This window comes from Eleginops maclovinus, chromosome 15 (genome assembly GCF_036324505.1).
Source record: "Eleginops maclovinus isolate JMC-PN-2008 ecotype Puerto Natales chromosome 15, JC_Emac_rtc_rv5, whole genome shotgun sequence".
Lineage (NCBI taxonomy): Eukaryota > Metazoa > Chordata > Actinopteri > Perciformes > Eleginopidae > Eleginops > Eleginops maclovinus.
Genome location: NC_086363.1, coordinates 5,806,693 through 5,820,843, shown reverse-complemented (window position 1 = coordinate 5,820,843; position 14,151 = coordinate 5,806,693). Strand labels below are relative to the sequence as shown.

Sequence of the window (14,151 nt, the reverse complement as noted above, 5' to 3'; positions counted from 1 at the left end):
AGCATTAGTGGCTAAAATACCGGTTTTAACCCGAGGATTATTATCTGCAGCTCTGGATGTTCAGCTACTATTGGCTGCATGAACCCAATTCAGAAGTGATAAACACTGAAAAGGACCTGTGAGGTTTTGATGTCTTTGGGAAGTCATTTTACCCTCAAGTGGGATGGAAAGCAAACTGAAAGGAAGCGTGACAGGAATGAGGTATGGGTGCCTCCTCCCTTCGGGTGGTCGGATTAGAAATGGCGACAGTGAACACAGGAGGAGGAATTGCAAGGCATGGCAAAAGAGCAAGCTTAGGAGCAGAGAAGGACAGGGTGGGGGGTGGGGGGGGGTGGGTTGGTTATTGACACAAAGATTAAATGGATCCCTCTGTAAAACCGCAGGATAAAAATCACTTGTGTCCCTGGGTGATCAAACTCCCAAATTATCATTAGAGAAATGAATATGAGAGCTGCAATTGCAAATCAATATGCTAGTTAAACCCTTGCTTGGGTGCTTGGGAGAATAGAAAGCTAGAGGAGTGCGTAATAGTGTGTTACCAATGCCATGCTAGAGATAGTACTCGAGCGTGTGTGTGTTTAGGATGAGGGCTAATGGTAATCACTGCAGCACTTTACGCTCTTTTGTGGCCCTCAATTTGAAAAATAAAAAGGGTGTCCAACAACCACTTGGAGGGACAATCCAATTATCAGTGTGAAGGGTAGTTACAGTATGTGCTTGAAGGTGTGTTTTTTCAACAGAAGGGATTAAAAAAGGAAGCTAGACTTAATTATTCGGCCTATTCCTAATTGTTATTACTCAAATTTAAGTCGCGAAAACCAAAAGCCAGGGACAAAGCAGCTGAGATTTATATATGTGGTCCCGCTTCACTGATTACAATCTGGGGAATTTTAATAAAAGGGGGAAAAAAACGAGAGGCTATTTCCTGGGGATGAGGTTCTGTTGATCAGAGCTGGCAGCAGCATTAGAGGCTAGAGCACATTTGGGTATTAGAGTGATTTTGTAGGTCAAGTGAAGAAGTCTGAGATCAGAGGTGCAACCTGCAGTAAATCTCACAGTGAGTGGAGTTTCCCTTTAGAGGATCATGTTTACACTGACAGCAGCAGCAGTGGTGTTTCCCCATTCCTCACTGGATTTATGTCACTGTGTCCTCTTAAACAATGGTAAAGAGGACGTGCTGCCGAAGCATCAGCCATGGCATACGACACGGAGTAATGGCAGAACATTGTGCTTTTCATATCTGTAAAGCTGCTCCGATCAATATTTTTATATGAGCAAAGGCTGAGAATCATAAAAAAGGGTGGCTTATATGAATCCACAGAGAAATATCCGCAGCTCTGCAGTTCCTCTCGGTTCTTTACTTAGTGTTTAAGGATCCAACAGCTCATTGTTTTAGTTTCATGGGCCGCAACTTTACTAGGGTTATTCTTTTTCAACAGTCGTGCTCAGCCTTCTAGCTTCAGCAGGCCGATGTTATTAGATACAACAAAAAAAATCCAATGCAGCAAATGTTCTCTTCTTGTCCAACTGCAGGCTCACAGGCAGTTAGTCACTAGCTGGGGAACATGGTAGGGCATTTACTGTAGCTGCTAAAGAGACAGACATTTAAGTTAGAGTAAAAAGAGAGTGAAATTGGTCTTTTGTTCTTCACCAAGCCAGAAACCTATTTCATAAAAGATGTACATGAATAAATTAAAGCTATGGGTACCAGGCTCAAGGAAACGTAATGAGTTTGACAGTGAGCTGACCGATGTCGTTCATTAAAAATGTGTCTGCAAAACACGACAAAGTTCATTCCTGTGATTTGTTGACAGCGGATCAGCTGGAAGTGTTGCAGGGAGTAATGGAGGCCACAGTGAGCTGTCAGACGAAGAGCTGCAGGCGACAGCTCCAACTTCTCAATGACGAATCCAACTGTGTTCACTATTGCTGTTAATATACTCGTGCGCTGTGCAGCATAACATCTGATCGCGCTTTGCTCACAGAGGGCTAGAAAAAGCCCAATTATCGCCTGAATTTTAAAAGAAAAATTGTTTGTTTTGTTGCTGTAACCACAGTTGCTTTTACCATCAGTAAACAGGATTTTGCCAAATCAACAAGGTCCTAAATGTTAAGTATTTCCACTTTAGAGGTTTGTTAAGCATTCACTTCATTTGAATTATATTGGAATACATTTGGGACAAAATTATTGAATATTTTTGTTGTTTTTAAACACTATTTGCAAAAAGTCATGGGTTAAAATGTTACTAGTTTCACACAGAGATGAAAACAAAGCGAATTAAACAGACAGTAATGGCTGAACATGGTTCACATTTCTTTAAAGAGAGGCGGTTAGAGGGGAAAGAGTGTGGGTGGAACTCACTGCACGTTAAACAGGGACTATAGTTTCATGAATGCTAAAAAAGAAATCCTGGTTGATGAATTCATAAACGGTTCAGAGTGCTGTAGAAGATGGTGATTGATGGTAGAACATGGATAGTAAACTCCAGGATTCAATGAGAGATGCACGAGTTACAGAAGCTCCCGGCCTCCAGGGATGAGCTCTCAGAGTCCGTACAGTACAGCAGCTTCAAAGCGCTTGTGACCGGGAAGTGGAACGCTTCTTCAACAAAAAGGTTACAGCCGTATCCACTTAAACAACATGATTTCTGGACAGTATACTTCAAGAGCGTCTTGTCTCTTGCGTATAAGTTGTGTTCGACCCCCCCCCCCCCCGTGTCAGTGACTAACTTCTGGGTGGGCTGTCAGAGGGATGCTCCTCACTTTGATGATGACTCACTATGGCATGGTGCCTTTGATCCTCTCCCCAGCTTTGTGAATACAGAATACACGTTGATTGACGCTGCACACATTATGGCCGTTTCAGAGTTGGCAGGAGAGAAAAAGACACGTCTGTTATGTTGAAAAGCTCCGTCTATGCTGCTGTGGGCCAAGTTGGAGGAAATGCACATTTGAGCTGCTTTCTACTCCTAACCCCATACAATGCCTATTATGGGAGGCTACCCTGCACAGCAGCTGTCTGTCCCTTGTCATGTGCAGCATGCTTGATTTCGGCAGCGTTTGATCAACACCCACAGCTACTTAAAAGCAGACAGAAGGATACAGATTGGGTTAGTAACAGTTATGTGCTGAAATGAACCTTCAGTGCTTATCATGCACACAATGTGACATACCAAAGTAAAGTGAGGATCAGCCTTAATCAACCGTAATGGATGATAAAATGAGCTTAGCCACTGCTTCAAAACACGGCCTTCCTCAGTATTCTAACCCTGTGCAAACTCATAAGCAATTACAAGCATATTATGTCAGGATAACAGGAAAACAACAGAATGGAAAAGATGGCAGCGAATTACACGCACACCCTGTGTATTGGGTTTTGACTAATTAAAGTGTGTATCATTGAATTGCACAAAACAGGTGGAAAGGACTACACCTGCCAAAATACACTAACAACAGAATGCAAAACAGACGTGTTTGGAATTCCAATGAAGCGCCACACCGATCCATTAGATGCAGGAAATGCATACGGTGTGAATAATGCAGCACCGACAAGGTTAAGCCTTATGAGAGCAGATGAGTTTGGTTTAATATGTTAAAGAAATGTGCTGAGTGCCTGAGAGATGTCTCACACTTGTCAGTGCGTCAGGGGGAATCAAGCTGACGTGTTTGAACACAGCCAGGTTGTTATCTGAGACATGTCTTAACACGTATTCAGGGATTTGGGGATCTAATACCTGGCTATGTAATAATCATTCCGGGATGTATGAGATCAGTGTGTGGTTACACAACGTTATCAGGATGTGAAAGATGGAATAAAGACGTGACCTGCAGATCCTCTCAGCAACCTTCCAGGGAAGGAATGTGTGTGTGTGTGTGTGTGTGTGTGTGTGTGTGTGTGTGTGTGTGTGTGTGTGTGTGTGTGTGTGTGTGTGTGTGTGTGTGTTTTCATACACACATGCATGCCTGTGTGTATTCTGTTTCTTCACAACATTTCGTACGGCTTAGCTGTTCTGAGCTGTTTTCTGTGTACTGGGCGGATTCAAAGCAATCTGCCAGCGCTCCCAAAACTATCCGAGCGCTGACTGTAACACAAAGGACGGCACAGAACACCTGCTGCGATGATGGAGATGGCTGGCAGCCAAGACGACATATGGGTCTCATTCTGGCCCTAATGAAGACAACCTGACATAAATATCGAACAAAACGGACGGCTCTGGAGACCTGCACCGTCCCACTGCTGTGTTGCTGACATTGACTTAAACATTTGAGCATCCTTAGGGTTTTGAGGCTTTAGAAATGTGTGCGGAAGCATGGAGTGAATGCAGAGCTTGAAATGTAATAGGATATATTCAATGCATAACAATATGGCTCCCCAAAAGCATAAACAGCTCAGTTTCCTTTGAAGCCTGAAGGTAATACAGCATACCATCCACAGTTGCTGGATGAAATGAGTCTGCTGCTGTAAACAAGTGCTAGCTCACAGCCCCTCACGAGGTGTATGAAGTGTCAGAACACCTTAGCGCTGAAAGAAAAGCCTCTTGAAGTTTGTAAGACTTTCCTGTCCTTAAGCTCTGAGCCTGTGACAAAAAAGACAAACATCAAAAGCGAGAACACAGGTAATTAAGAAACTGCAAGTCAGTGCTTAAAGGGGAACTGTAATCGTGCATATTAAAAAGCAGCAGCTCAAAACTGCACCGTTTAAACATCCTGTACGCCTCTGATTTGATTTTCCACCTGGTAAGGATTGGAAGGATCCGGTGCCAAAATACTGTTCCTACACTTGTACTGACTGTACAAAGCTTTGACCTAACCAGACCTTCAGTGTGCTTTTTTATAACTTGAAGAACTAACAATAAAAGTAGCAGTAATGCCACTTCCTGCCCCAACCTTTGTCCTTGTTGTGATCCATGTGGAGGCGTTGGGGCATTCAGGAGGCTAACCGTTAATATAATTGCCTGACAAGAAAACTCGGGCTGTTTAGAGAGATAATGGCCTTGACCAGAGACACAGTAATAGCCTTTCCTCTGCAAAGAAATGTTGTGCAGCCAGTTCACAGCCCTCCATGTAGCCTTTTTTATAGTATACCATAATTAATACGATGTAATTGAAGCATATAAGCATGTTCAGCGTTCAGTACACAGAGGCCCCCTGCTCTCACAGGGTAAGAAGCCAAGCAAAGATGTACAATGATAGTCATCACAGCTGTCAAATGACACATTAATGGACATTTCTTTTCCTTTTCTGCGGGGTTAATCTTCAGCGTGGAGTTCTACATTATATCAGAGTTTGCAGAGCAGAGCACTCGTGTCATCCTCTCACACAGACAAAGGCACTTTTCTAAAGGATATGACAGAAAGGATTAATAATCATCCATTACTGCCAAAGTTCATCAGCTTCCTGTTTCATTGGGCGCCTATGTAGTGCTGAATCACATTTATGACATCTCGGGATCCATGTTTTGCAGCTCGAGTTTTAATTCCACGGAGGTTCAAACCATCCAATTTAGCGCTCTCATATTATCTCGCCGGCTGTAATCCGTTTATTAGGGAAACAATCTCAAAGTCTCTCTCGATAATTAATGGCGTTTAAATGATGATATGATGTACTGTATATGTGGGGGCAGCCTTCCCTATAGCATGTTAATGATCCACAGCATTCTGCTAATCAGTCAATTAATCACCGCACTATGAATTTAATCTCTTACTTAGGCACTGTTCTACATAATGGGTTTTAAACATTCAAATTCATGCTTGGATTACAAATGAGCTCAGTCTGGTGTCAGGCTCTTGGGCTTTCATGGACAGCCTTTGATTTGAGATGTTATTAGATGTAACATGTTGTTTTTGTTCAACACACAAGGTTGTGTCGCAGTGACACAGCACAATGTACCTGGTAACATTTCTGCACTGAGCCATTGAAGGTTTTTTTTCATATATTCTCTATGGATGAACATACAGTTCATGTATTGGTATTTTGAAAAATCCTCTCTACAATCTCCGGATCCCATTCAAAAAACCTCAAAAGCTCATTTAGGTTTGGTGATTTCACACAGCACCTGAAAACAAACTCATGTTTATTTATCACATACTTCAGTCTCAGGAGCTCAGTTTATCAAAACAGGAGGGAAATAGAAGCCTTTCATTTACAAAAGTAAACAGTGGACAAAGAATTTGTAATCCATTTCTAAATTGGCTTTTTAAAATGAATCCAATCAATATCACTGAAAGGTCAGCCATTGTTTTTTTTGCCTGATCTGTAAATATCAAGACTAATGAAAGCTCTGGCCTTCTGTTTCTTTTGGACTCACTATTGATCACAGTTTTCTAAGTTATATTTCTTATTGTTAGAATAATTCCACATTTTGTAAAATATGCAATTTGTCCAGATGTCTTTGGTTAGAGCGAGGATCGCTGTTTCCCCTTGTTTTCAGTCTTAATGCTAAGCTAGGCTAACAGACTGCTGACTCCAATTACATATTTTCTGTATGAAAGCATGACTGATATTCTCCTCATTCAATGTTCATCAAAAAAGCAAATTGTAGCATCTCCAAACATGTTAAATACTTTTAAACAAATGAACACTTGTAACTGCAGACTTGATGGCTTTTTTAAAAGTGTGAAAGCAATGAGACTCATCAGATTTACTAACATTACAACCTTATTACGAACAAGAAAAGATAATAACCACCTGATATTCCAGCAGTGTGGCAACCCAAAATGCAATTTTATTAATGACCTACTTTGAAAGCATTGATAAATGACAAACTAACTAAAGACAGGACAATAGTACAAGCTTATTAAAGGGTCCATTTAAGCAAACTTCTAGGACTTTACACATCAAATTTAAACATATATTAATGGAGACTTCTTTTCAGCCCATGAAAGAAGTTAAATAAAGTCTTTATAGTCTAATAAAGACTTTCCAAATCTGAAGAATAAACCCGAGGCCGTCATCATGCTGTGCTTTTATTTGATAGGGATTGTTAAGAAATAACAGGGAAATGAGGGAGAGAGGGAGGGAACACATGCACCGAATGACCCCGGACAGTTTTGAGGGACGATGCGGTTCATTGCACTAAGGCACTCCCTGTGGCTTTGATTTTCACCTTCTTTAAAATCCGTCTCTTGGGGGTCACCAATCTTTATGTAAAAGCAATACAAAGTCACTGGAGTACCCTTGAAGGATCGATATTTACCGTTTGAACCCTAAAAGCTTCTGTAGATGTCATTTATTTTGTTGTTTCATGTTGATGAATAATGAAATAAGCGGTGGTAACCTCGAGTTTCCCCTGTTTGCTTTGCAGAGATTTAGACCAAACATTATTAATACCCTGGTCTGCAGTTCAACTAAACCTCCCCCTTTGGTGAGACTGTAATATCTGGGATATCTGCAGATGCTCCCTGATACAGTCATATCTTGATTTGAAACGTACCCCCAGCTGACAGAAACACTAATGTGATTTATTTGTGTTCTGCCTGAAGGACCCAGAGACTGGAGAAGCAGACAGAAATTAACAGAGCAGAACAGAGCATCAGATAAATTCCAGTTTCTCCAGAAGCTCAAGCCATTGGGAAGTTTCTGCTCAATTAACACATTTTACTTTCTCAAAGGCTTGTTTGGACTCTATGCTAATATTTAGACATGCTGGGTTATTTATGGACAAGGCCAGTGCACAAGGTGGAGTCCTGCTGGCAAGTTAAGCTCTCAGCATCTGTACGGTTTCTTTTTCCAAAGTGCTGTAAACGTCCAACTGGACTGGTGATGAGAGGCCCCTCCTGACCCAAGCCGTCACTCGCTTCAGCACACACATCAGCTGGAATACTAAACAGGTCAAAACAGAAACACTTTGAAACATCATTCAGCCAAAATAGACTGTAAATGGAGCCTGAACTGAAGGTTAAATAAACGTGGGGAATTGTATCGTTTTCAAGACACTGCTTGCACATTTTAGATACGGAGCATGCATGAAAGTCACACATTAAAGCTGAAAGGTGGTTTTGTTTTCCGTGCCATCAATTTCTGTCACTGATACAAACACTCCTTAATCCTATTAATCCTCCAATAAAAATGACACTGCATGCACACAGCAATCACAATGTCCTTGTTTGGATTTAGAATCGAAACAAGGACATAGTACACCAAACTGAATCAAAGATGTAGGAAATGAACTTGCCATCGTTTTGCCATTTACCCTTGCAAAAGAAGGAAATGTAGAACCAAGTAAAGCAATCTAAAAGACGTGTCTGGCAGTTCGCTACTTCATGAGACTTTAAAATTAGTTTCTACAAATGATGTAATAAATCTTCTATTAATTCAACTGCCCAAATTAAACTACTTGGTATTATGGCCCCAGAATATGCTTAACATGATAACGTTACCACCAGAGGGTAGTAAGCCATGACTCCAGATGTCCTGTGACATATTACAGACAATAGAGAGGTAATGACATCCTGAAGCAGTCCGACTCCAGCATGTGCAATATGTCCTCCCCTATCAATAGTGAAACAGCCTCTACTCGAGCCAGGCTGACACATTGCTTGGCTCCTCGTATGTGGAGGGCCATTGGCAATGAAAACTGTATTATATGGCCCAGTAGTGCTGACAGGTTTCTTTCTCCCCCTCTCCTGTCCTCCCCCTCTTCTCCTCTTTATTTCTCCCTCTTCTAGGCGGTGAAGAGGCTTGCACGTGGAAAGAGGAGGGGGGAAGGATGGATCTTCAGCCCGGTGTAAGAGCCTCCCCCCAGGGAAGCCGGTGTCGGATGCAAGGCCTCATGGGCCGTTGACCTGCTGTCTCCGTGATTTATGGCGGCTGGGGGCCTCCGGCCACTGCAGACTCCTCTTTTCCCTTCACACACACTGCAGGATCGCAAGGAGCCACACACACTGCACCATCGTCTACGGGAGCATCCAAAGTGGAAATCCTCGCACATGCTGAGCTGCAACACAGGCGCACGCACAACTCCTGCTTTCAACACGATCTCATGTAAAAATAAACCCCTCCATAAACATTTCTACACAGCAGCAGCGTGTCCCGCATTCCCATCACATTTCCATTAGACAAGCATGCTCTGAGAGTATTCACCATTTGTGGATTACTATCAGTCATGGTGTGTCAGCTGTAAAACCCGCGGTGTAGTCGCTGCTCAGGGGCAGAGGCGGATCAATGGAAGTGCGTTGAGTAACGAGGTGATGTTCCTGTTTTCACATGGTCTGAGAGCAATCAGCAGCCAGCATATCTCCGCTGACTCCACACACTGCTCCGCTTCTAAATTGCAATAACCGTCCTCCTTTAGAGACTGATTATAGTATTATACATATAACAGACACAAGGCGGACATTAGCTCCCGTGAACACCAGAGCTGGACACAGTGCCCTCTCACCCTTTGGTGTTGGTTTGCTTTTGAAAGCTGGGGACTGATAGTGAGAGCCAGCAGGTGCCCTCGCCATGGTGTTACCGCCCCCAGACAAACGCCACGTGTGCCTCACCACCATCGTCATCATGACCAGCATGGCCTTCATGGACGCCTACCTGGTGGAGCAGAACCAGGGTCCCAGAAAGATTGGCGTGTGTATTATAGTGCTGGTAGGGGATGTGTGCTTCCTCATAGTGCTGCGCTATGTGGCGGTGTGGGTCGGTGCAGAGGTGCGCACCGCCCGAAGAGGATACGCCATGATCCTCTGGTTTCTGTACATATTTGTCCTGGAGATCAAACTCTACTTTGTTTTCCAGAATTGCAAGGCAGACAGGAAGAGCTTGGAGACGGTGGCCAGGAAAGCTTTGACGTTATTATTATCAGTGTGTGTGCCAGGCTTGTACTTGGTTCTAGTGGCTCTGGATAGTATGGAATATGTGAGAACTTTTCGAAAGAAAGAGGACATGAGGAGCCGCCTGTTCTGGGTGGCTCTGGACCTGCTGGACCTGCTGGATATCCAAGCCAACCTGTGGGAGCCGCAGCGGACGGGCCTGCCCATCTGGGCCGAGGGCCTGATGTTCTTCTACTGCTACATCCTGCTGCTCATCCTGCCCTGCGTGTCTCTCAGTGAAATCAGCATGCAGGGGGAGCACATGTCGCCCCAGAAGATGATGCTGTACCCGGTCCTGAGCCTGGTCACCATAAACGTGGTCACCATCCTCATACGAGGTGTGAACATGGTGCTGTTTCAGGACAGCCGGGTTTCCACCATCTTTGTCGGGAAGAACGTGGTGGCCATCGCCACCAAGGCGTCCACTTTCCTGGAGTACCGTCGACAGGTAAAGGAGTTCCCCCACCCGCAGAACGCCATGGCACTCGAGCTGCAGCAGAACAGCCACACGCAGCCGCTGCCCAACGCCACCAGTTTGCCACATGAACCTTCGCCGGCGCAGGACGTCATCGACACATGACCGCCAGCTCTGGACTGAGCATCATAAGAAACTGAAAGCTCCTGGAGGGGAGGTAGATGAAGGAATCAGCTGCATGACAGGATGATAATCTGCTCTTGTCAAGTCCACATGAACTGCTGTGAAACCATAACAGAGATTTTCAGCATCACCTGCCCGTCAGAACATCCTGTGAACCTACACCAGACTCTGAGTGCAGCGTGCAGCCTCTGAAATCAAGTCAAAGGTTTTTATCGTGCTATTGTGTTTTTAATTGTTTCAAATGTTTTCAAAGCTCAAACTTTTATTAAAAGACAATCTCCACAGTGTGCAGACGGGTGACATTATGTTGTGTAAAATGGACGGTTGGTCCCCCCCCCTCGGTGAGTATCTTGTATTTTTTAAAGGTCACTTTTTCGACTATGTGGCATTTCCTTTGAATTCCAGCACCAAAGGACCTACCATTCAGCGCGAGGCACTGACGGAGAGGAGGAGCAGAGAGTGATAAGGGTCAGTCATGGGGGGCTATCTGTGCTGTGCTACAGCGAGGTTGGTGGCAGACGAATGCTTTTCCCTCTTGTGTGGGGTTCTGCTGAGAAATGAGCTCTGTTGAAGCTGCTGCCTCGGTCAGTGTAACGCTTTACGACCAAATGTCTGATAAAAGCACCGGAGCTCAGCACTATACCGTCCACTGCAGGCATCCAAGCGTGTGTTTTACTCTGTGTGTGTGTGTGTGTGTGTGTGTGTGTGTGTGTGTGTGTGTGTGTGTGTGTGTGTGTGTGTGTGTGTGTGTGTGTCAAGCACACTCGAGCCTATAGAGTATGTGTGCCTGCAGGCGTACATGTTCACCATAGGAGGTTTAGCTTATTTTTTTGGCACAGATGTGAGTGGTTTATGTGTGTAATGAATTGAGACGAATTACATAGTGAAAATAGAAAAAAAAAACTATACCATGGGGGTGAGATACTTTTTGTTTGCTGTACTGTACATTCCTCCAAACCTAGCTGAAGCCTTGAAGTCAGAAAATTGCAGAGTCCAGAGAAAGCCTCACTGATGAATTGACAAAAGATCAAATATAAATACTATACCATTCAAACAGATGTTCCTCGGTTTATTATTAATAATTATTATTGCTAATTATTATTATAATTATGTACATTCTTTACTTGTTGGGAGGCAAATGATGTTTTAATAAAAGTATGAATAAAAAGATTTATGATGAAAGCATGGTTTCTTTTTTCCAAATTTGTCCATTTGGGTTTCATATCATGATTTCTTAGCTCAATTAAGGGGTTATTGAAGCTCTTGTTGTCTTTCAAATGGCTACATAAAAGCAAACGCTGCACATAGCACATAAATATTTAGGGTTGAGATGCCTCCACCTGGCATTAATGCTCTACCCCTCAGGCTACCAGGCTTGCAGAATGGAAGCAATGGATGTATCTTTAATGTGATACAATTGAATGAACCCTTTCTCAAATGGTTCCCTTTCGTTCCCTCGACACTGTTCTTCTTTGTACCAACGTGACATCCGTCTTCAAATAGAACTTTTACAGCTGATACTGAAATGACCTCGTGTTTCCATAAAGATTTTATTTAACTGACCCAAGTGTTGTCAGCCGCACAGGGACAGACACTTTACTGCCGTCAGGTTAACTAAGGCCAACTGCTGATCTCAGCTCAAAGAGACACACTCCATTAGCGAGAACTGTCAGCTGCAGAGTGACAAAGAAGCTCGACCACGATCAAAGGAGTGAGGTTCTTCTTTCCACTTTCTAAGCATAATGTAGGACATTTAATAATGAAGATAACTCCGATTTCATTCCTGGTTCTGAAAATAGTTCAAAGCTGTTTATTCGAACCGCTGAAGCTTAATCCTACAGACTGGACTGCAAATCCCAGAACAAACCGCACTCATATTTTAATTTACAGAAATAAATATGATTGACATATTTAATCTTCATCATTAAAGCTACTAATAGTTTGATGTCTTCTCATTTGCAGGAGTAAATGGGTTTTGCTCACTTTACAGGCAAATATCCAAGCAGAGCAAAGACATCAATCGCAACAGCTTGATTATCATTTTTGTAATAGTCAGGTAAAGATGTGCATGGTTGGAAAATTGCTACACGACCCAAGTTAAGATATATTAGTTTGCTCAAAAACTTTTTGCCAAATATGCAAAACATCCAGCGAGCAAGAGTCACACAATGTTGTTTAGAAATTACAACAAGTTAACTAAACGGTGATTTAACTCCCCATGCACACTCCAATGCTGCTAATCAAACAACCAATGGTTTAACTGAGAGGATCAGTTTGGGGTTTACAGTATCTGAGCAAACTGCCGTCCCGTCTCTTGCAATCTCTTCTGCAGAGAGATATTGATTTTGCTGGGTGGAGTGTTTCTCCAGGCACATGCAGTTCATTCTGGTTATTTTCAGTTCAAGGTCTGTATGATAGTGCCATGAGGCCTTATAACGGACATGAGAAATACAAATATATGAAGTGTTGCTTTTATACGCAGGGGATTGCCTACTGTTAAATGATGTAAGGTGTTAGGAAGTAGCTTATATGGTGTGTTATGCATGTTTTATTCGAACATCGCCATTGCTATACAGTCTACCGTTCAGTTCTGCGAGACTGGACTGACAAAGTACATTGCTGAGATCTGGGGATGTAGGGACGATGCTAAAAAAAAAAAGATGAGAAGAAAGAAATAAATCAAGAGGTCAGGCAATCATACAGGTTTCAATGAAACTTCACAGGCTCAGCCAAACTGATTAGGAGGACAGAAAAAAGGGCAAGGGTTAAAATCATTAGTTTTTTCACACCAGAAGGGCAACATGCTTGTACTGCTCTGATTTTCTGCCAGGCTTTTTGGCGAAAGTTCCAGTTTATTAAAATTTGAACCCCAAATATGCTGACATGCTTGTCCGGTGAAATGATGACATGGAAGTTATTACACTGACGATGTTTCAGACACCACCAGGACATGCCAGAGACAATATCCAACATGGCTGAAAATATCAAAGATTTAATTCAATTTCAATTCAATTCAACAGCTTTATTGTCAGAGGAGGGGCTTTGAAGAAATAAGTGTTATATGTAGTTCTGTTTTTGCTTTGTGCAGCACCATTGTCTATCACAGATCAACGTTCTGGTGCTGATCGACTAAATAATCATAGCACAGACGCATGGTTTTCTTGTGCAGTGATGGACTTCTACAGTTGCACCTCCAAAATAAAGTGGTTCAAATAATCTAATCTAATTTTTGGCTTTCCTACAACGGATTTAATCATAGGAGGGCGTGTGTTTCTTCTGTTGTAGATAAATCACCACATTATGAGATCTCAGCAATTACTCAAGTGAGTTTGGATAACAACAATAGACAAAACTAGAAAATAAAACCCAAGTTATAAAAAAAACCTCAAATATCTTCGTAATGCAACAAAAGGCTTTGTCAAACTCAAACCCAGATCATCAATGTGGCATTATTACATCTCTTAGGGTGCACTTACTTCCTGTTCCTGTTATTTCCCTGAATCTAAGTTTGCTATCACATTACTGAACATTTATATTCCAATATGTTGTTTACTGTCAATCATCCCACACCCACAGGAAGAAGTATTACTCTCCCACCTTAAATAATCCGTCAAAATCCTGTCACCTTGCACATGTTATTGTCACATCCAGGTTTCTCTATTAGGAGCATATTTGTTAGTAGCGAGGCAGTCAATCTGGATTTTGCACAGTGCAATAATAACAATAAAACAAGTATGAATAATAAAAAAG

The 14,151-nt window shown here is 42.6% G+C and overlaps 1 protein-coding gene across 1 annotated transcript; it reads left to right on the top strand.

The window, feature by feature from the left end:
* The first annotated feature begins 9,444 nt into the window (after positions 1-9,444).
* tmem121ab (transmembrane protein 121Ab) lies at positions 9,445-11,116 on the top strand. Its single transcript, XM_063902518.1, has 2 exons — positions 9,445-10,606; positions 10,807-11,116. Exon 1 carries the CDS (start codon positions 9,445-9,447, stop codon positions 10,381-10,383), a length of 939 nt encoding a protein of 312 aa, XP_063758588.1. The 3' UTR covers positions 10,384-10,606; positions 10,807-11,116.
* Positions 11,117-14,151: the final 3,035 nt, after the last annotated feature.

What these genes read in the sequence shown, in the direction of transcription:
- tmem121ab (XM_063902518.1), top strand. Translation starts at nt 9,445, where the DNA reads ATGGTGTTACCGCCCCCAGACAAACGCCACGTGTGCCTCACCACCATC.